Source organism: Amphibalanus amphitrite, unplaced genomic scaffold, assembly GCF_019059575.1.
Source record: "Amphibalanus amphitrite isolate SeventyFive unplaced genomic scaffold, NRLGWU_Aamphi_draft 000673F_arrow, whole genome shotgun sequence".
Classification (NCBI taxonomy): Eukaryota; Metazoa; Arthropoda; class Thecostraca; order Balanomorpha; family Balanidae; genus Amphibalanus; species Amphibalanus amphitrite.
In genome coordinates this window covers 354,075-373,304 of record NW_024882167.1, presented here as the reverse complement: position 1 = coordinate 373,304, position 19,230 = coordinate 354,075, and the positions used below count along the sequence as shown (strand labels likewise).

The following is a 19,230-nucleotide window of genomic DNA, read 5'->3' as shown; positions in this document are numbered from 1 at the left end:
GATGGCTCTGGATCAGCTCAGCCCACTAGGATGATCATGGGATGTTGAGGTGCTGACCACTAGCGCCATCTCAGAACAGCTATTGAAGTGCATGTGTAACGCGGCACAGTATCTGTGCGCTCACAGGCGTTAACTACTAGCGACATCTCTGGACTGAAATCGGAGTGAATGTGTAACGCGGCACAGTATCTGAGCTTTCACAGGCGTTTACCGCTAGCGCCATCTCTGGACAGTAACTGAAACGAATGTGTAATGCGGCACAGCATATGCTTTTGAAAGGGGCGAACTACTAGCGCCATCTCTTGACAATCAAAGGAGCTGGTGTGTAATGCGGCACAGTATCTCTATGCTTACAGGCGTCAACTACTAGCGCCATCTCTGGACGGCAATTGGAATGAATGTGTGATGCGGCACAGTATCTTACGCTTCCGGGCGTTTACTGCTAGCGCCATCTCTGGAAAATGATTAGAGCCATTATGTAATGCGGCACAGTATGTTCACAGGAATCAACAGCTAGTCTGCAGCGGCAGTGCCTTCAAGGGACAATGGAATTGATGTGTGCTGACTGCTGCGGCACAGGTCTCTACAGGCGTCACCTCAGCATATCCGCGCCACAGGATGTTTTGTGCTTGTGCACGGTTGACAACTCGCTTTACCTAAACAGACGCTACTGTTCTGTGCCATTTCAGGAAAACACTTTGGGTTCATGTCAAATGCCTCCTCGCTCACTTGCTGCCACTTTATCATGCGAATTAGTGTATAAAATGTGTGTCAGATTAGTCTGGCACATTTGACAACCCAGAACACGCAACCTCTAATGTCTCCGACACGTTTATTTATGGGATGTAAAACATTGTCATCACCAAAATATACGAATGCATGTTAAGGTACTTCTCGCTTATAACATTACAATGTTAGTGTTCATCCAAACTGGAAATGATCGCAAAAATACAGGTGCATCAGAGATGCGTGCTCGTCCATCGGCTGCAAAAGCTAGTTAAGACACAGAATGTGCTCACTGGCCGTTAACACCTACAGGTATCCTGGGAACACACGGTACAACGGTCACCGATCTCTCGGTATTACCACATTCACAATCACAAACATGATCACAATTATATCCCGCCAATATTTCACCACTCCACCCCAGCAGTATTACTTTAGTGGGGCTGAACACAAACCAACGTGTACATATATCGGAATAAAATAGTGCGAACTCAGAAAGCGTAACATAAAAAGAGGCATTACATGGATGGAATGGAATGCATCAAACCCTGATTTGTGGAGTGACAAAAGTCACGTTCGAATCGTCCCTGACATTTTATGCTGTAAGTGCTGTTATAATTATCGTCCCTGAACGCCGGATGAAGAAAGTGACGTGACCTCAGGGGTCTTGTGAGATTTTCGGACGTTATGGATTGCATTATTTCAGTTACACAATAATATGCGAGTAAAAGAAGATTTCATGACACAATTATCACACACATAAACTTGCTTGCCACATTCATCATGCATCACAATAATTATGTCGAAGTGTCCTGCAGCCATCGGTGACAACTGACAAACCCAGCGTAGTCGTTCACAGGCTCGAAATGACGACAGAAACGGACCGCACACTAGGGGAATTAACTGAGCAAAAGGACCCTGTGACCAGTCCTACTGAAAAGAAGTGCAACTGATTAAACGCGCTGAACATGACACTCGGTGCAGTGAACGCAATCAGCGGGTAAAACGGGTGCCGACCCACCCTGTCACCGATGGACACTCGGGTGCTCCGAGCCGTCACTGCGAGCGGCTCGAACACGGCACGCACACAGACACACAGACATACAGTCACCGGCGCATAGAGCGGCGACGACGGGCGGTGATATGGAAGAACTGGACGGATCGACTGTAGAGATGGCAGCACACGCAGGAAGACTGCTCAGCTGACTGACCCCCGGTACCGTTTGTCCAGGTGGCAGGTCACTGAGGTGGCACACGGGGCCGCTCGTTTGGTCAGCGGCCGGTCTGTGGTTCTGCCCCGCGCAGCTACGACTCGACGAAGGCGGGGTTCTCCAGTCCGCCCTCGGGCCGACTGGTGAAATCCTTCTCTGCCTCGCTGGAGCCCACTGGTCGGCCGGCTGGCGAGGGGTGGAAATGGGGGGTCAGCACAGTGTCAATGGGGGGGGGGGGCAGCAGTCAGCACGTCAGCCAGGTGGAGCGAGCACCGGCGGCTTTGATAATATATAACTCAGGGTAATTAGGGCATACCTGCCCGAACGGACAGCAGACATGCAGAGGCTCGGTGACATTGCCAAAACACAGAAGTTTGCTACAAGCCCTGAGCCCATGACTCTTCCCTTGCTCCGAAATCCGAGCCCATGGCTCATCCATTACTTTACTATCATTTTCATGGCGACAGGGAGCGCGCCCTGGCATAAAATTAGGTTTTGACATTTATCTAGCATGGTAAGTACCTATACCAGCGGGCGAACCTTGGTCGACGGTGGCCACCGGGTACTCCTCGCTGCCCTCTGGCGGCTTATAGAAGATCCACGCCAGGTTGTAGAAGATGAACGAGGAAAACTTCCACATCAGCGTGGCGCCCATCAGGTACCTGGCGAAGAAGCCGCCGGGCGGTGAAACGGGCCCGCCAACACCGGGTCACTGCCGTACCTGCAATCTCCCACCCAAACATCGCCTGGCCTCCGCCTGCGTCGCCAAATGGTCCCAGGCATTAGACGAACATGAAAGTAAAGAAGTGATTGTACACGTACGTACATGCACGTCGAAGTAAAGAACAACAACGATGGAAGCCTATTGAGGAAAAGTGACCTATTTGATAAGGCAGCGGCTGGGGCGATTACCTGCTCATCCACCAGTTGTCGTAGACCAGGCAGTGACTGGGGTAATTGGGGTAATTACCTGCTCATCCACCGGTTGTCGTAGACCAGGCAGTGGCCGGGTAATTACCTGCTCATCCACCAGTTGTCGTAGACCAGGCAGTGGCTGGGGTAATTGGGGTAATTACCTGCTCATCCACCAGTTGTCGTAGACCAGGCAGTGGCTGGGGTAATTACCTGTGGCTGGGGTAATTACCTGTTGCCGGGGTAATTACCTGCTCATCCACCAGTTGTCGTAGACCAGGCAGTGGATGGGGTAATTGGGGTAATTACCTGCTCATCCACCAGTTGTCGTAGACCAGGCAATGGCTGGGGTAATTACCTGTTGCCGGGGTAATTACCTGCTCATCCACCAGTTGTCGTAGACCAGGCAGTGGAACCTGTTGCCGGGGTAATTACCTGCTCATCCACCAGTTGTCGTAGACCAGGCAGTGGATGGGGTAATTACCTGTGGCTGGGGTAATTACCTGCTCATCCACCAGTTGTCGTAGACCAGGCAGTGGCTGGGGTAATTACCTGTGGCTGGGGTAATTACCTGCTCATCCACCAGTTGTCGTAGACCAGGCAGTGGCTGGGCCCGCTGCACGGGCTACCCCACAGCTGGCACGAGCGGTCGATGAGCGCGCCGAATATGATCGGACCGGGGATGGTGCCGACGATTCTTAGTACTGTGGTGGAGATGCCCATGGCCAGCGGCCGCTGCCGGGGCGCCACCGACCTGCCGCACCGTCAGGTCGGGTCAGGGCAGGGCGGGTCGGATGGGACGCTTTGTGAGATCAGAGGCGTGGGCATGCATGATCCCGTTATCTAAACGGTCTGGACTATTCACATCGTCCGCTAATATCTGGGATGGGGCAGGCTTGCGTTAACTCGCATGATTTCAGTACTACGGCGTTTCTGGGTTCCAAGTTCGGGGCTCTTCTGGGTACAGTTCGAGCTGACCTGCGGTTCATATTGTTTGAGTTGCGAGCCAAATCAATGCACATTAATATCGCACATCGGCGCTCGGCTGAACTATGGAGTCGCCGCTCCTCCACACCGAGGGTGGTGTTTGCTTGCGCCACATACCGGCCGAGGTCAGTTCACAGGGCGACGCGCCACGGCGGGCGGCGCCGCTGGACGGTCCGGTGCTGCGCCCCACGGTTCAGCGGCAGCTGGTGCCAGATATCCCAGTCACGGCCCGGCCGCCGCCGGCAGTGACACCCACCTGAAGATGGCCGTGGAGCTGGGCGACGTACCGACGAATGTACAGAAGGCGGCCACGCTCTGCGTGATGACGATCAGCGCCAGGTAGGGACAGGCGCCGGCGCACCGGTCCGGCGCCGACAGGCCCTCGGCCGAGTCGTCCATACAGCGGCAGTCGACGCCGCTCTGCCGACGGCACACACAGGGCGTCAGACAGGACAGCGGACACACCGGGCGTCAGACAGGACAGCGGACACACACCGGGCGTCAGACAGGACAGCGGACACACACCGGGCGTCAGACAGGACAGCGGACCGACCGGGCGTCAGACAGGACAGCACACACAGGGCGTCAGACGGGACAGCGGACACACCGGGCCTCAGACAGGACAGCGGACACCGGGCGTCAGACAGAACAGCCCGGACACCGGTCGACAGACGGAACAGCAGACATCGGGCGTCAGACAGGACAGCGGACACAGGGCGTCAGACAGGACAGCCCGGACACCGGGCGTCAGACAGGGCAGCGGACCGACCGGGCGTCAGACGGGACAGCGGACACCGGGCGTTAGACAGGACAGCGGACACCGGGCGTCAGACAGGACAGCGGACACCGGGCGTCAGACAGGACGGTACACACAGGGCGACAGGACAGCGGACCGACCGGGCGTCAGACAGAAGAGTTAGGAGAACTGCAGACGGGACAGTAGGCAGGAGAGCAGGCATCGAGCGCAGACAGGATAATTCTGATCAACGTGTCACTGACCAAGTCAGTGACAGTGTCACAGCCGTGTCATCACTGTCAGTGTCGTGTCACTGACCGTGTCAGTATCAGTGTCACAGCCGTGTCAGTGTTAGTGTCAGCTGTGTCAGTGTCGTGCCCGTGTCCGTGTCACTGACCGTGGCTCCTGGCGCCGAGCAGCCGGCGTGACACGCCGAGAAGTAGGTGATGCCGTCCGGGCCGCAGATGGGCTCGAAGCGGCCCGAGCCGCAGCCGCAGCCGCTATTACACGCGTCCTGCAGGCGCGCCGCGCTGTCGGCCAGCAGCCACGACTCGCTGTCGGCGGAGCTGGCGGCCAGAGGAGCGAACGGAGGGTCAGCGGGCGGCACGGGGCGGTCAGCGGGTCAGCGGGCGGCACGGGGCGGTCAGCGGGTTAGCGGGCGGCACGGGTGCGGGTCAGCGGGCGGCTCGGATTCGGATTCTGAGCAGTGATCGCCAAACATTTGGAATGTGGATTGCTCTTTAATGTAAATACAAATACAAATACACGGCGGGTCATCATGGTAGCATGACACCACCCAGTGATAACTTATACAGAACACGTTTAAATGCATTATGGATAACGAGCAGGACAGCACACAGGACAGCACACAGGACAGCAGACACCGGGCGTCAGCCAGAGCAGCAGACACTGGACAGACTACCATTGGACTACTATGGCGCTGCTAAAACGTGCCATTCATCCAACACCAATTTAACAAAGCACTTGGTCGAATCGAAATGATAGTGCCTGGCTCTGCCGGTTTTTACTCTTCCCTGCCGCGAGTTCCAGCGCGGTGAAATGGAGCCGGCCTTGAACTCCGTCAACAGCGCCATTAGAGCCGGCGGGCGGACGGAAGGCAGTTGTTAGCAGTCGGAGCTGAATGAGTGGGTCTGGAACGGTTGGTGCCTGACTGCGCGCCGCCGCACATTGCTGGCTGATTTCACGGGTCAGAGGCGGCCTCTGCCGCCCCGGGTCGGCTCAGCACGGCGCACAGATACAGCAATGAGCGGCAGCTGGAGCCTGGTAGCACGCCACCGTCCGCGCCCAGCTGTGGGGACGCGCCATCCCGGCTGTGCATGCACGCGCCGACCTGCCAGTCATCCCGGGCAGCCTCCGGCGAGGTACGACACAATGAACCGGGGACAGTACGACACAGTGAACCACACACGGTACGACACGGCGAGCCACACACAGTCCTATAGTGAACCCGGCGCGGTACGACACAGCGAGTCAAACACAGTACGACACAGTGAACCACAGACAGTACGACACAGTAAACCCTAGACAGTTCTACACACTTCACAGTGAACCCCGAACACAGTTAGCTCAGGGCAGTTTGACACATTGAACGGTTCGACACACTTCACAGTGAACCCGGGACAGTACGCCACGGTAAAACCCGAACGGTACGCTACAGTGAACTGGGACTGTTGTCACCAAGGCCGTATAGGAGGTTGTCACAGTGAACCCCGGGCGGTATAAAGTTACAGTGAACCCCGCGGCGATTCGTGACGGGGCACTCGATGTCAGTGACGACCTTGGCCAGGCCGTCTGAGGGTGGGGGGGGGGGGGGGGGGCGCTCCACTCGAGTGAGGTAGGCAGCTGGAGTGGGGGCCGGCTGGTGGGGGGGGGGTGCACGCTCCACTCTAGTGTGGTAGGCAGCGAGGGGGGGGGGTTGGTTGGATAGAAACGACCTCTGGTGTGATAGGGAGCTGGGCAGGGGAAGGGGAGGCGCTGGAAACTACATACATCCGGTACAGTGTTAAGTGCCGCCTTCCCTGCCGCTCATAGGACGCCAGCTGACGGAGAGGCAGTGCGGCTACAAACGGAAGGGGTGGCCGAGCCGCACGACACAGGACGTGCCGCTCTGTACAGCACAGGTGAGCGCGCCAGTACGATACAGCACGGGACGGCGCGGTGTGAGCCGGCTGCTGTATAGCACGGTATAGTTCGTAAAGGCGGGTTACAAACCGGGATGATGTGTTATGACACGGAATGGTGTGTTATAACACAGAATAGCGCGGTAAAACACGGTATGGTGCGGTATAAACCGGGAATGCATGGTATAATAAAAAATGACGCTCTTTAACCCGGGATGATGAGGTATACCTAATACCTAATTACCGCATACTTAATATGCGGTAACTTGGGATGGTACAACATCACTCATGCATGTCTACTCAGCCAATTATAAGGTACAGTCACATTATCACAAGGTACCTATCAACGCCCTCGTCACCTTTTCCTTGTCAGGGGCTCGGTACAGGATCAGCAGCAGAGGAGGAAGAGCCGCTCCTGCCGTCCACTCACCGGTTCCGGTAGGGCGTGTTGACTCCCGCGAACGGAACGTTCGGGCAGCTCGCCAAGAACACGAACGTCGAGAGAAAGGACAGAAACGAGAAGATGGCGATGAACTTGAGGATGCCGGTGAGTCGGAGCTGGAGTCGCTTCACCAGGTAGCCGCCGACCACGGTTCCCGAGGCGCCGCCGACCAGCGCCGCCGCGCCTGGGGACACGGACGGCCGTGAGGGAGGGCGCACGGCGGGGCGGCTGCTCGTGGGGGGACGCGGGCGGCAGTGCGGGAGGGGGACGGCACACGGCGAGGCGGCTGCTCGTGGGGGGGGGGGGGGGGGACACGGACGGCCGTGAGGGAGGGCGCACGGCGGGGCGGCCGCTCGTGGACAGACACGGGCGGCCGTGAGGGAGGGGCAGCTGGGGCAGCTGCTCGTGGACAGACACGGGCGGCAGTGAGTCCGTCAGGGGGACGACACAACGCGGAGCAGCTGATCAGCCGGTCATGGAGTCACGGACAGCCGTGAGTCCCTGACGGAGGGCGGGCCTACGACGGAATGAGCAAAAACGACCGCGGGCCGAGACGGTTCAAGCGAACACCGGACAGGAGTGTGTTAATAATACAGTAAATTGACCATCGGCACGCCGGACGCGGCACTGCCTGTCCGCGCCATCCATGGGTGGAGGCTGCACTGTGCCCGCTCACCTGTGTAGAGGCCCGACTGGCTGGCGGGCAGGCCGAACTGGTTCTGGATGAACTTGGGCATGAAGGTGGACATGCCGGCCATGACGGCGCCGTCGGTGGCGCCCGCCAGCGAGATACACAGGAAGGTGGGGTTGGTGAGGCAGCCCCAGATGGCCGCCGGCAGGTCCTGCCCGGGCACACCGCACACCGTCACGCCGCCATCAGAGGCGCTACAGCCGTCAGTTTGCATATCCCATGAATACGAATCACTACCGATAGGTACCACGGCACGTAGAGGTAACCGAGTACGACGGCAGGCATAACCAGCGCCGTCTGCTCGTGCACGGAGCGGGTGAATAGCAGCCGACTAGTGACCCACCCGGCGCCGTCGACTGACCTTGGCGCGCCCAGTGGCCGCCCGGCAGCCCGCCCGGCGCCGTCGACTGACCATAGCCCGCCCAGTGACCGCCCAGTGACCGCCCGGCGCCGTCGACTGACCTTGGCCCGCCCAGTGACCGCCCGGCGCCGTCGACTGACCTTAGCCCGCCCGGCAGCCCGCCCGGCGCCGTCGACTGACCTTGGCGCGGCCCTCTGCCAGCTTGTTCTCCAGCTTCTCCAGCTGCTGGGCGTCCCGGCCTCCGTGCGTCTCCGTGTCCCCCGAGTCCAGGTCCCGGGACTGGGGCAGCACGCGCGGGAACGCCAGAACCGGCAGCGCCGCCAGCCACGTGACGAACGAGGCGATGAAGAAGCCCAGCCACCAGGCGCCCACCCAGCCCTCGCTGCCGGGGCTCAGCCCCATACTGAGGGACAGCGGGAGAGGGCGCACTGTTAAACCCGGGCGGGAGGCAGGAGTGCAGCGCACTGTCAAACATAGAAGGGGAGTAGAGCAGCCTGCTTGCAAGGCCACCCGGGGACGACACATATTCGAACCAATTTACACTGCGCGTGATAAGCAGCAGGCGCCGTGTCTGTTTCCGGCACCGGCTCGTATCAGCGGCACTAGGCTAACGGTAATTCACCTTCACCTTGTCGGCTGCTCCAGTCGGGCGTCCTAGCAGGCACTTTTGAAACGGACCCTATCGGACCCCACAAACACGTACAGTACACAAATACGCGTGCGCATGATAGGACGCGTTGTTACTCGCAAAAACTAGACGGCAAAAATAAACAAAACTCCCGAAAGACCGTGCGAGTTGTATACCTAGTCCCAACTGACAAAAAAAACTGGCCAACAAGACCAGCTAACAAGACAACTGACTGACCGACCCGACCCGTCTGACCGACTGACCGACCCGTGACACCGACTCGTCTGACCCGACCCGTCTGAACAACTGACCCGACCCACGACACCGTCTGACCCGACTGACCGACCCGTCTGACCGACTGACCGACCCGTCTGACCGACTAACCGACCCGTCTGACCGACTGAACCGACCCATGACACCGTCTGACCCGACTAACCGACCCGTCTGACCCGAGACCCGTGTGACCGACTGACCTGCGGGCGTCGACGGTGACAAAGTCTGTGTGGATGTTGAGCAGCGTCGATCCGCCCAGGTAGCCGATGGCCGGGCCCACCAGAGCCATGGTGTAGTACACGCCCAGGAACACCTGGCGGGCAACACACAGCGGTAGAGGTGAGCATAGGCTGACAACGAAATGGCCCGCAAAAGACAGCGGTATGTGCTTCCCGAGTTAGTTTTCGAAAGGATTCCACTCACCGAGACGAGTTTCTTTTTGACGTTGGCGTCGATGTAGGCGACCCCGAGTGACCAGAGCGGCGCGGCGCCCAGCCCGTGCAGCACCTGGGCCAGCAGGAACACGTACAGGAAGCGCGACACGTCGCCGCCGCCTCCCGCCCCGGCCTCGGCGTCACACGAGTCGGCGCCGGCGCCGCAGGCCGACTCGGACGGCTGCGTCAGCACCAGGTACTCGGGCGTGAAAAAGTGCGGCAGGCTAAACACCAGCGAGCTGCCGGCCGGGGGAGCACCGGTCAGGGCGGGGTAAACTGCGGCAGGCTGAACACCAGCGAGCTGCCGGCCGGGGGCGTACCGGTCAGGGCGGGGTAAACTGCGGCAGGCTGCCGGCCGGGGGCGAACCGGTCAGGTCGGGGTAAAGTGCGGCAGGCTGAACACCAGCGAGCTGCCGGCCGGGGGCGTACCGGTCAGGGCGGGGTAAACTGCGGCAGGCTGAACACCAGCGAGCTGCCGGCCGGGGGCGTACCAGTCAGGGCGGGGTGAATGGTCTGGGTACACGGGCGGAGTACAGTGGTCAGGTCATGGTACACATACAGAGTACACTCGCTAGGTACATGGGCGGATTACAGTTACACCAATCAGGTCAGGGTACACAGAGAGGGTTCACGGGCGGGTACTCTCGAGTCAGCGCGCACGGTCAGGGCCAGGCAGGACACATAAAATTGACGTAATATATGGGTTCCGTCAATAGCGTAGCGAATGTTCATATCCTGTGCACACAATCCAACGCCCAGCCACCATCCACTTATCACCCACCTGCCCACCCACCCAGCACCCAGAGGTGGTGGTCAGCACTCAGCACCCAGAGGCGGTGACCAGCACCCACCCAGCACTCAGAGTCGGTGGCCAGCACCCACTCAGCACCCAGAGGCGGTGGCCAGCACCCACCCGATGCCCATGACGATGAGTCCGATGCCGATCCAGCGCGGTTTGCTGGCGGCCGCGCGCCCGCCGGCGTACGCGATCGGTACCGAGCACAGGGTGGCCGCGATGTCGTACGTGCCCGCGATCAGGCCCGCCTGCGCCGACGTCAAGCTGAAGCGCCGCTCCAGAGACGTGATGCTCACGTTGATCAGACCGTTGATGATGAAACCTGCACAGACGCAGAGATTAGGGGCGCCGGTCAACGGTGGGCCCCGAGCGCATAGGCTCGCGGCCGCAGAGTCGAGTCAGACTTCTAGTTATAGGGGTCTGAGGCAGCATTTTGGGATATTGGCGCTGTCGGCTTCTTAATATATACACATTTTTTCGAAACATTTGTACAAACTACAAGTTAACGCTTTCTCTGGCCATAGCAGAGGGCAGATTCTGCAAGTGATTTCAGGGCGGGCAAGCAGTAAGCTGGTGCAGATGCCGAATCGTTCCCACGACGCCTCTCAATGAACCCATTCCCGTTGCGTGACCTATAGGTACACCGCTGTGCGCTGCGATGTTCGCAAGACATCCCTGTAACTCACCTTGCATTGTGACGCCACAGCACACGAAAAACAGGTAGATCTTTGGGGAGCGGAAACTCATCAGAAAACTGGGTCGGAAGCATAGCCATCCGCATGAATCCTCCGGAACCTGGGGACGGGACGGCTGCGCTCAGAACGATCCCCAAAGTCACCGCACAGTCTTGTCACATCATTTGGTAGGCAAATAATAGGCACAAACCAATAAAATTACGCATGTTTACTGTTTACTCATTTATTTCCAGTGTTAGCCACCGCCAGCGCGGCAGTGGGGCCGGCGCGGTGAGACAGGCCGGCCGCAGTCAGTCCGGTCGTCGGGTCAGCGGAGTCATTGTTGACAGAGGCGGCCGAGTGCGCGACTCCCGAGAACCCTCTGGGCTCGGCCGGCCCGCTCAGCTCCGGGTGGTCTCGCGAACTCCTCAAACAGGCGACTTGTGTGCACAGTGGCACGTGACGAATAGCTAACTAATGACACAGTCGAGAGGAGTGTCCAATAGGGCTTTATTAGCGGGCTTTAATTCACAGCCATGAATTCACACCCAGCCGCAGCCGTGCTGAGCCTCACCTGGTACGCCAATTTCTGCGAAAGCACTTCAGTAGATGGCAGAATGGACTTGACTCCTGAAAGAAAGGACACATGTTAGGCATATTCCTTCGTTGGCGAGCATAAACATCTTTGTCTAAATCAGATCGCCTTATGTTCAGTGAAAGGTATGCGAGCCAGAACAGATACCTACTGGTGGTTCACGTCTCCTTTTCTCCAAGATAGCGGTATAGGTATACGGTACGCCTAAGCCTTCGAGGTAGCTGATGTAGATGATGTTTCCCTGACCTTGGTCCTATAGTCGCGGTATCGTCGCGGTATAAATAGTAAGGTATCGTCTTTTTTTGGGAAGGCGGGGGATGGGAATATGGGTCGGCCAACGTTCGATCAGTCGTAACGAGATGACCCCGGTCTGTTAGGTATACAACCTCTTATCGTATCACTAAGTTTCCAACCATTTCATAGTTATGTTTATAATTCAACACAAGTTTAAAAAGCCAAAGTACGTCTATTGTACTGAGACGGTTTATTTTATTTGTTCGCAGGTTTTCTGAACCGCAGGTACAGTGCATTGCGGTGATGCACCAAAATGTTGTGTCGGCCTTGGATCAGACCGATGCGACCAGATGGAATAGGTATCAGACGCCCGCGAGGAAGAAATCGAGGCCGGGGAGGTGACAACCGGATTCCGAAAGGTTGTCGAAACTTACTGGCACGGTGCTGGCAAGTCTTTCATTTTTGTCAAACGGAGTTAAAACCCCTGGACGAATCTGCCATTATTCATCCCACCAGATTCGACCTTAAATCAACTGACTGACCTGAGGTCAAAAAGCTGCGACGGCTGGGCAACCAACCAGGCAAAAACCACCGGAAAGACGTTTTAACGGAATCGATTTTTCTGCATACCTAACATTAAAAATGCTCGACCCACAGCACTGGCCGTTTATCACCATTCGCCGGACATTTTCTGTCAGCCGCCGACGTCCTGCCCAGGTCAGCAGCGGGGTCGCCGTGCCGTGTTTCCCACCTTATCCGGACACGGAAAATGCCGTACCAGTACCGCCAGTCCCCACCACAGGGGCTGTTCCCGGTTTGTCACGGGTCGCGGTGGTCGGCTGGGACGGACTCCCTGATTTAGGGTTTCGCTATATGATGGGCGCTGTGAATCGTGTCACAGACAGGGTGAATTTCTTTTTGTTTTGTTGAGAGCAAGCCCTTTCGGCCTATCATTTAGGCCTACATTTTTTAAGCCTATATTTTTAGACCATTGTAGAGCTATGGGATGTTAGGACAGGGCGTAGACATTGGGCTGTGCGGGACACCGACAGTGAGCCGCGGAGGCGAGACCGTCCCGATGGGACCGGATTGCCCCGTTTTGACAGTCCGCCCGCCTCCCAAACGGTCACCACGGCGAGGATTTACATTTTACAGATCCCGACCTCATCCACCGGTTGTCAGACCTGGGGAACCGCCAGCCCGAAGAGAAAGCATCAGGGGGATGCGGATGGGTTTGTTCTGGGGACGGATGATGGACAGAGTGAAGGGGTCGGCGACTTTTCGGGTGGTGGGGGCTCGGTGCCGGCCGGAGGGATCGGTAACAGTTGGAGTTCATTGGCTGGCGAGCTCGGTGACAGATGGGAGTGAGGCTCTGTGACAGGTGGGAGTGAAGCTCGGTGACAGGTGGGACTGGGTGTGAGGCTCAGTGACAGGAGTGAGGCTCGATGACAGGTAGGAGTGAGGCTCGGTGACAGGGTTGGCTCCCGGTGGCCATGGCAGCGCCGCTCACCTCTGCCGTTCCCGTTCTGTGCGCCGCTGGCCGCCATGTTGTCTCCGTCCGTCTCGCTCTGGCCTCAGTTCCGTGGAGCACCTGTGCGCTGTCACCGGGACAGCACACCGCACCTGACCGCCGCGCCGCGGGCCGGCGACTGCCGCCCGCCGCCCGCGTCACCGGTATACCGGTCCGCCCCCCCCCCCCGCCCCGCCCGGCGCGGCGCGACTTTCCCGCCGGCCCCGACCGCGGCCCGGCGCGCTGGCGGAACGGGCGCGCCTCTGCCGTTCGACACACGGCGCGCCGTTTCGCAACACGCGCCGCGCCGTGCCGTGCCGTGCGTAGCGAAATCGGCGACTCCCGGAGTCAGCGGAGCCGGAGCCGGCCCCCAGGCCGCGGCTGGACGACGTGGGCAACCCGCGCACCTAACTGCAGCTTCAGCGTGAGAGGGGCACTTCACAGCTGAGCTGGAGCGGTCTGAGCAGGTGAGCTGGAACGGTCTGTGCAGTTGAGCTGGAGCGGTCTGTAGGTGAGCTGGAAGGGTCAGTACAGGTGGGCTGGAGCGGTCTGAACTGTGGAGGTGGAGCGGTCTGAGCAGTTGAGCTGGAGCGGTCAGTACAGGTGGGCTGGAACGGTCTGTTCTGGTGGGCTGGACTGGAACGGTCAGTACCAGTGAGCTGGAAAAGTTATTGATAAGTTTGCACATGTCGGGGAGCAGTCTGTGCAGGTAGGGAGCAGTCTGCTTAGGCGGGGGAGCGATCTGTACAGGTAGGGGAGCAGTCGCAATCGCTGAAAGTTTTAAAACAATTATTCTGTCGGTGAAGCTATGGTGAACGTTTACTTTTTCTTGAGATGAAGTCACTTGTTCTGACAAGTGACCTGCTCTTGAATCACTCGGATCTGACAGCTTCACATATGTGAGATAGTGTACCTGTTTATGTTCCCGAAACATTACCTAGTGTCTCACGTCTCCCGTTTTGTATTACTTTAGATATGACGGAGACGGGTGTTCTCCAAAGTTTTGACAGGATCGGCGGAGTCTTTTGGCATCCGCTCCTGTCCACTTTTAGGGTGCGCTCGCCACAGACTTGGGCGGAAACTTGACGCGATTCTGACCACGTTTTTCAGCGTTTGATTTGGCTGGTAATTGCGTTTGGATGCCGACCTTCATCTCGGCGCAGTCCCGCGACCTCCGGAGGCCTATCGATGCGTGCAGGTATTCACGTAAAGTGGCCCTCGCCCGGCGGGGCTGGCGCGGCGCCGCGTCTAACGCGATGGACAAACGCTGCTGGTGTCCGGTCCCGCGTCCCGACGTGGTTATAGTGTCACTTCTAAAAAGCTACGGCTGGCTTGTTTAGCGATTATCTCCCTGCCGTGAACCACGGCGCTAACAAGTTTGCTGAATGTAGGCAGACGGAGGCCGCCCGGCGCCCTCCCGCCGACGGCACGGATGGAGTCGGCCCAGGACCCACAGCCGGACACCAACAGACGGGATACAGGACCCACAGGACCCAAAACTGGACACCTACAGAAGGGATACAGGACCCACAGCCGGACACCAACAGACGGGATGCAGGACCCACAGAACCCACAGCCGGACACCAACAGACGGGATACAGGACCCACGGCCGGACACCTTCAGACGGGATACAGGACCCACGGCCGGACACCAACACGCGGGACCCACAGGACCCACAGCCAGACACAGACGGGATACAGGACCCACAGCCGGACACAGAACGGCCACAGTACCCGCAGTCGCTCACCTACAGACAGTGCCGCTGTCTGCACAGACCTCACCAGGCCACCCGGGACGGAAGTACAGTCTGTCTTAAAAGTACCGCGCAAAGTGACGGTGGATCCATCGAGCCTGATTGAGCAAGGGCCTGCTAAATTTGGGTCACCGAAGCAATTGACATCCTTGTCCATTCCCTAGGTCAATTGGTCAGTGACTTTTAAATTAAAACAGGCCCTTTCTCGGTCAGGCTTGACGGATCCACCGCCACTTTGCGCGGTACTTTTAAGACAGACTGTACATAGGACGCCGGGCCCCGCGGAACGCAGCCGGTCAGGGTGCAGGCACGCCATCGACACCTGCTGGGAGTGAAATATCGCGGCTGGTCAGAGTCACCCTATAGCCACAGCCACTCGAGTTCAGGTCCCAGTCAGGCGGCAGTGACACACTCTGGCTGGGTGATGACCACTCACTCATTCAGCCCGTTAACGTGACGGGCACTGGACAGACGCGAGACCAGGTGTCGGGCCCGGTACCTACCCCGGTGTTCGCCAACAGTCCAGAGAGTTCATACCACGGAGAATAAGGTCTTGTGGTTGTATTTGAGCGCGCGAGCGTATGTTTGTGTCCCACATTCTTCCATTTGCTTGCAATACTGGACGTGAGAAGACAACAATTCCTTTCAAATATAGATCCCATTCAAATATTCCCGATTTAGACATTTAATGGCAGTTTTGATTCACGCGCCCTGCAACCTGGGAAAACACACTGTCTGGGCAGGCTGGCCGGTGTATATTTGACTCGCAGCGCCGCAGCGCATTAGTTATACCACCCGAGCCCGCACGCTGAGCCCACACATATCGATACATCGCAGACCGGCGCCTATCCGCCGCCACAGCTCTGGCACCTACCCTTCGAAGAGCGACTCGGAAATTTGACTATACATACCGCTGAATGCGTACATAAATAACGTGGAACGCGGCGCAGATCACCAGGAATATAATCATACACAACCGTCTGTACATGGCTGGTACCTGCCTTCTTCCCGCCGGCGACAGGCGCACCCCGACCCGCCAACACGTCCTGAGCACACACGTGTCAGGATACACACACATAGATACACCCAAACCGCCGAGATCGCGCCACTGATTCGCGTCCCACCCGTCCCTTCACCTCCCGAACACACTTCGACTGTCGTCTGAGCCCGGCGGGGTGGCCCAGCCGGGACAAGGGTACCGTAGACCTCACCTACCGAACACACTGTGACTATCGTCTGAGCCAGGCATAAACAGATAAAGCAATGGGGGCGGCTACGGACTGCCCCGCCGGGACAATGGTAGCGGCGAGTGACTGTCCGCCAAACCCAGAGAGCGGGGTGACTGGACCGGCCGCTGACAGCCCACTCTGCTCCGGATACCCAGAGAGCGGGGTGGCTAAGACAGCCCACTCTGCTCCGGATACCCAGAGAGCGGGGTGGCTAAGACAGCCCACTCTGCTCCGGATACCCAGAGAGCGGAATGGCTACAGACAGCCGAATCTGCCAGTGATACCCAGAGGGCTAGACAGTCGCACCGGCCTCTGACAGCCCACTCTGCTCCGGATATCCAGAGAGCGGGGTGGCTAAGACAGCCCACTCTGCTCCGGATATCCAGAGAGCGGGGTGGCCAAGACAGCCCACTCTGCTCCGGATACCCAGAGAGCGGGGTGGCCAAGACAGCCCACTCTGCTCCGGATACCCAGAGAGCGGGGTGGCCAAGACAGCCCACTCTGCTCCGGATATCCAGAGAGCGGGGTGGCCAAGACAGCCACTCTGCTCCGGATATCCAGAGAGCGGGGTGGCCAAGACAGCCCACTCTGCTCCGGATATCCAGAGAGCGGGGTGGCCAAGACAGCCCACTCTGCTCCGGATATCGAGAGAGCGGGGTGGCCAAGACAGCCCACTCTGCTCCGGATATCCAGAGAGCGGGGTGGCCAAGACAGCCCACTCTGCCCGGATACCCAGAGAGCGGGGTGACTACAGACAGCCCAGTCTGCCCGCCAAACCCAGAGAGCGGGGTGACTCCAGAGTGACAGCCTAGTCTGCCCGTGATACCCAGAGAGCTAGACAGCCGCACCGGCCTCTGACAGCCGACTCTGCCCGTTCGACATACGCAGACAGCCCGATAGCTAGAGATGCCCACTCGGGGCCTCCAAGGCGGTCGCACCGGTTCGTTTATAGTCCCCAATGATCTGGGTACGGCCACACTGTATCTGGACGGCCGGATACACAATCTCCGGAGGCTCCGGCGCTCCACCAGTCCCCCAGGGTCCAGACACAGTCTCCGAGGGTCCGGACATAGTCTCCGGAGGTCTGGACACCCCCTAACACAGTCTCCGGGTGTCCGGGCATTCAGTCACAGTTTCCGGGGGTCCGGGCATTCAGTCACAGTCTCCGAAGGTCCGGGCAATCAGTTACACAGCCGGGTATACGGACGCGCTCAGCCGTAGTCGTGGCTGCTCTCCGGAGGCCCGGTCTCCCTCCCCCAGCCGGAGGTCCGGGGGCTCAGTCGGAGGCCTGGGACCTCCCTCCCCCAGCCGGAGGTCCGGGCGCTCAGTCGGAGGCCTGGGACCTCCCTCCCCCAGCCGGAGGTCCGGGCCGGCTCCCTCGCACGGTCTCCAGAGGACGGGGCTCCGGAGGCGCTCAGTCGTAGTCGTGGCTGCTCTCCCGTTTTGACAGCGTGGTGGCCTCCTCCGAGTCGGCGGCGGCGTCGGACGCGTCGGCGCGGTTCCGCACCCGGCTCAGTCCCTCCGTCACGCCGGACTCGGTCAGACTGCAACACAAAGGTAACGACACGGTTCCTCCGTCACACCGGACTCGGTCAGACTGCAACACGACAGACGACAGTAACGACACAGTGATCGGAATACGCATATAGCAAGGAGCAGCGGCATATTCTAAATATCCCAATTCTTCAACAAAAAGTTAATAGTAAAATGAAGTAAAACGAAGTAAAAAATGCAAAATATAAAATGAAGTGACACCGAAGTGATGCAAATTGCAGGTTGTTGGCCTCTTCAGGCAAATTACTATGATCATTAATCCCCACACATGTTTAAGGTGAAGTCGCACAAACACGAACCGCAGACAGTGATATGTCTGTGCGCCGGTTACGGACGGGCGTCCGGCGTCGGGCAGATACTCACACGTCATCGAGCTCCAGTTCGTCATCCGACAGCGGCACCTGCCAGGGAACGGGAGGAATGGATCAGCAGAGCGGCTACATACAGCACAGCAGTCAGTACATACTACATACAACAGACAGCGGCACCTGCCAGGGAACGGGAGAACTAGATCAGCAGAGGGACTACATGATACAGCACAACAAATCAGTACACATCATATACAATGTCAGACGAGCCACATCGCCGTACAGACTACTACATACAGCACAGCAGTCAGACAGCGGCACCCCACGGGAGACATAGATCAGCAGACGGACTTCACTGACGAGCCTACTACTACAGTTAGACGGACCATACTGCCGCGGTGCCACTACTACGGCACAATTACTGCAGTCCACCTCCCAGCAGCAGCGGCGGTGGGACCTCGATCAGACCACACCACCGGCGCTCCGTACCAAATCGACACCGGGCCGGGCTCATGGTGTGTCAGAGATAAGTCGAAATCGGACCGTAATTTTCCGAAACGTTGCAGTCACTCGCACCACTGCACACAACTGGAGCTTAGCTGCTCATTTATCAAAACATTGTGATGACGATCGCCGCCGGTAATACAATTTTGAGATCGCGGTAGGACAAATGCAAATCAATGCTGCGCGGTGCACATATTCGTCATCGCATGCATGAGAGAGCAAATGCATACCATTGTACATAAACTTTTCACCCAAGGCGACAAGAAGCACAGCTGCATGGAGCCTTTCAGCCTCCAGCCGTACATGACTGCTGATTGTTGAAGAGGACAATTAACGCCGCATTTCATTAATTCGAAAAAAGAGCAGTTGTACACGGCGGCAACGATACTATGGATCTCTGAGCCGACCATAAAACTAATCAATATCATAGACGTCATACAGATGCCTATGAAACTGCATAAAAGTTTCGATGCCTAAAAGCTTCCTTCCGTTGGTGAGATGGGGTGACCGCTCCGAGAAGTGTGTGTGTG

The 19,230-nt window shown here is 58.2% G+C and overlaps 2 protein-coding genes across 3 annotated transcripts in view; both read right to left on the bottom strand.

The window, feature by feature from the left end:
• Positions 1–1,506: 1,506 nt before the first annotated feature.
• On the bottom strand, positions 1,507–13,495 carry LOC122364385 (solute carrier organic anion transporter family member 4A1-like). Of its 2 annotated transcripts, none has more exons than XM_043334695.1 (14): positions 13,352–13,495; positions 11,587–11,642; positions 11,025–11,133; positions 10,456–10,660; positions 9,532–9,781; positions 9,309–9,421; positions 8,388–8,610; positions 7,832–7,997; positions 7,144–7,339; positions 4,970–5,138; positions 4,093–4,256; positions 3,421–3,603; positions 2,460–2,599; positions 1,507–2,123 (listed from the first exon to the last, which is right to left on the bottom strand). In XM_043334695.1, the coding sequence occupies exons 1-14, from the start codon at positions 13,386–13,388 to the stop codon at positions 2,032–2,034; spliced, it is 2,103 nt and encodes a 700-aa protein (XP_043190630.1). In that variant the 5' UTR covers positions 13,389–13,495; the 3' UTR covers positions 1,507–2,031. The 2 variants fall into 2 exon arrangements, with proteins under 2 accessions (XP_043190630.1, XP_043190631.1); XM_043334696.1 differs by having other exon boundaries at positions 2,478–2,599.
• A 2,346-nt stretch (positions 13,496–15,841) lies between these two features.
• The window catches only part of LOC122364384 (protein GPR107-like), a 31,129-nt gene continuing 27,740 nt past the window's right edge, over positions 15,842–19,230 (bottom strand). The window contains exons 13-14 of the mRNA XM_043334693.1: positions 18,252–18,289; positions 15,842–17,878 (exon numbers count right to left, since the gene is read on the bottom strand). Coding sequence (XP_043190628.1) covers positions 17,749–17,878; positions 18,252–18,289 — 168 coding nt within the window. The 3' untranslated portion in view covers positions 15,842–17,748. The remainder of the gene's footprint in view (positions 17,879–18,251; positions 18,290–19,230) is intronic.

Coding starts and splice junctions, on each gene's coding strand:
- LOC122364385 (XM_043334695.1), bottom strand. CDS start 13,388: ATGGCGGCCAGCGGCGCACAGAACGGGAACGGCAGAG. Junction 5,139..7,143: donor AACACGCCCTACCGGAACCG/GTGAGTGGACGG, acceptor TCTGGCCGCCAG/CTCCGCCGACAGCGAGTCGT. Junction 4,257..4,969: donor GCTCGGCGCCAGGAGCCACG/GTCAGTGACACG, acceptor TGCCGTCGGCAG/AGCGGCGTCGACTGCCGCTG.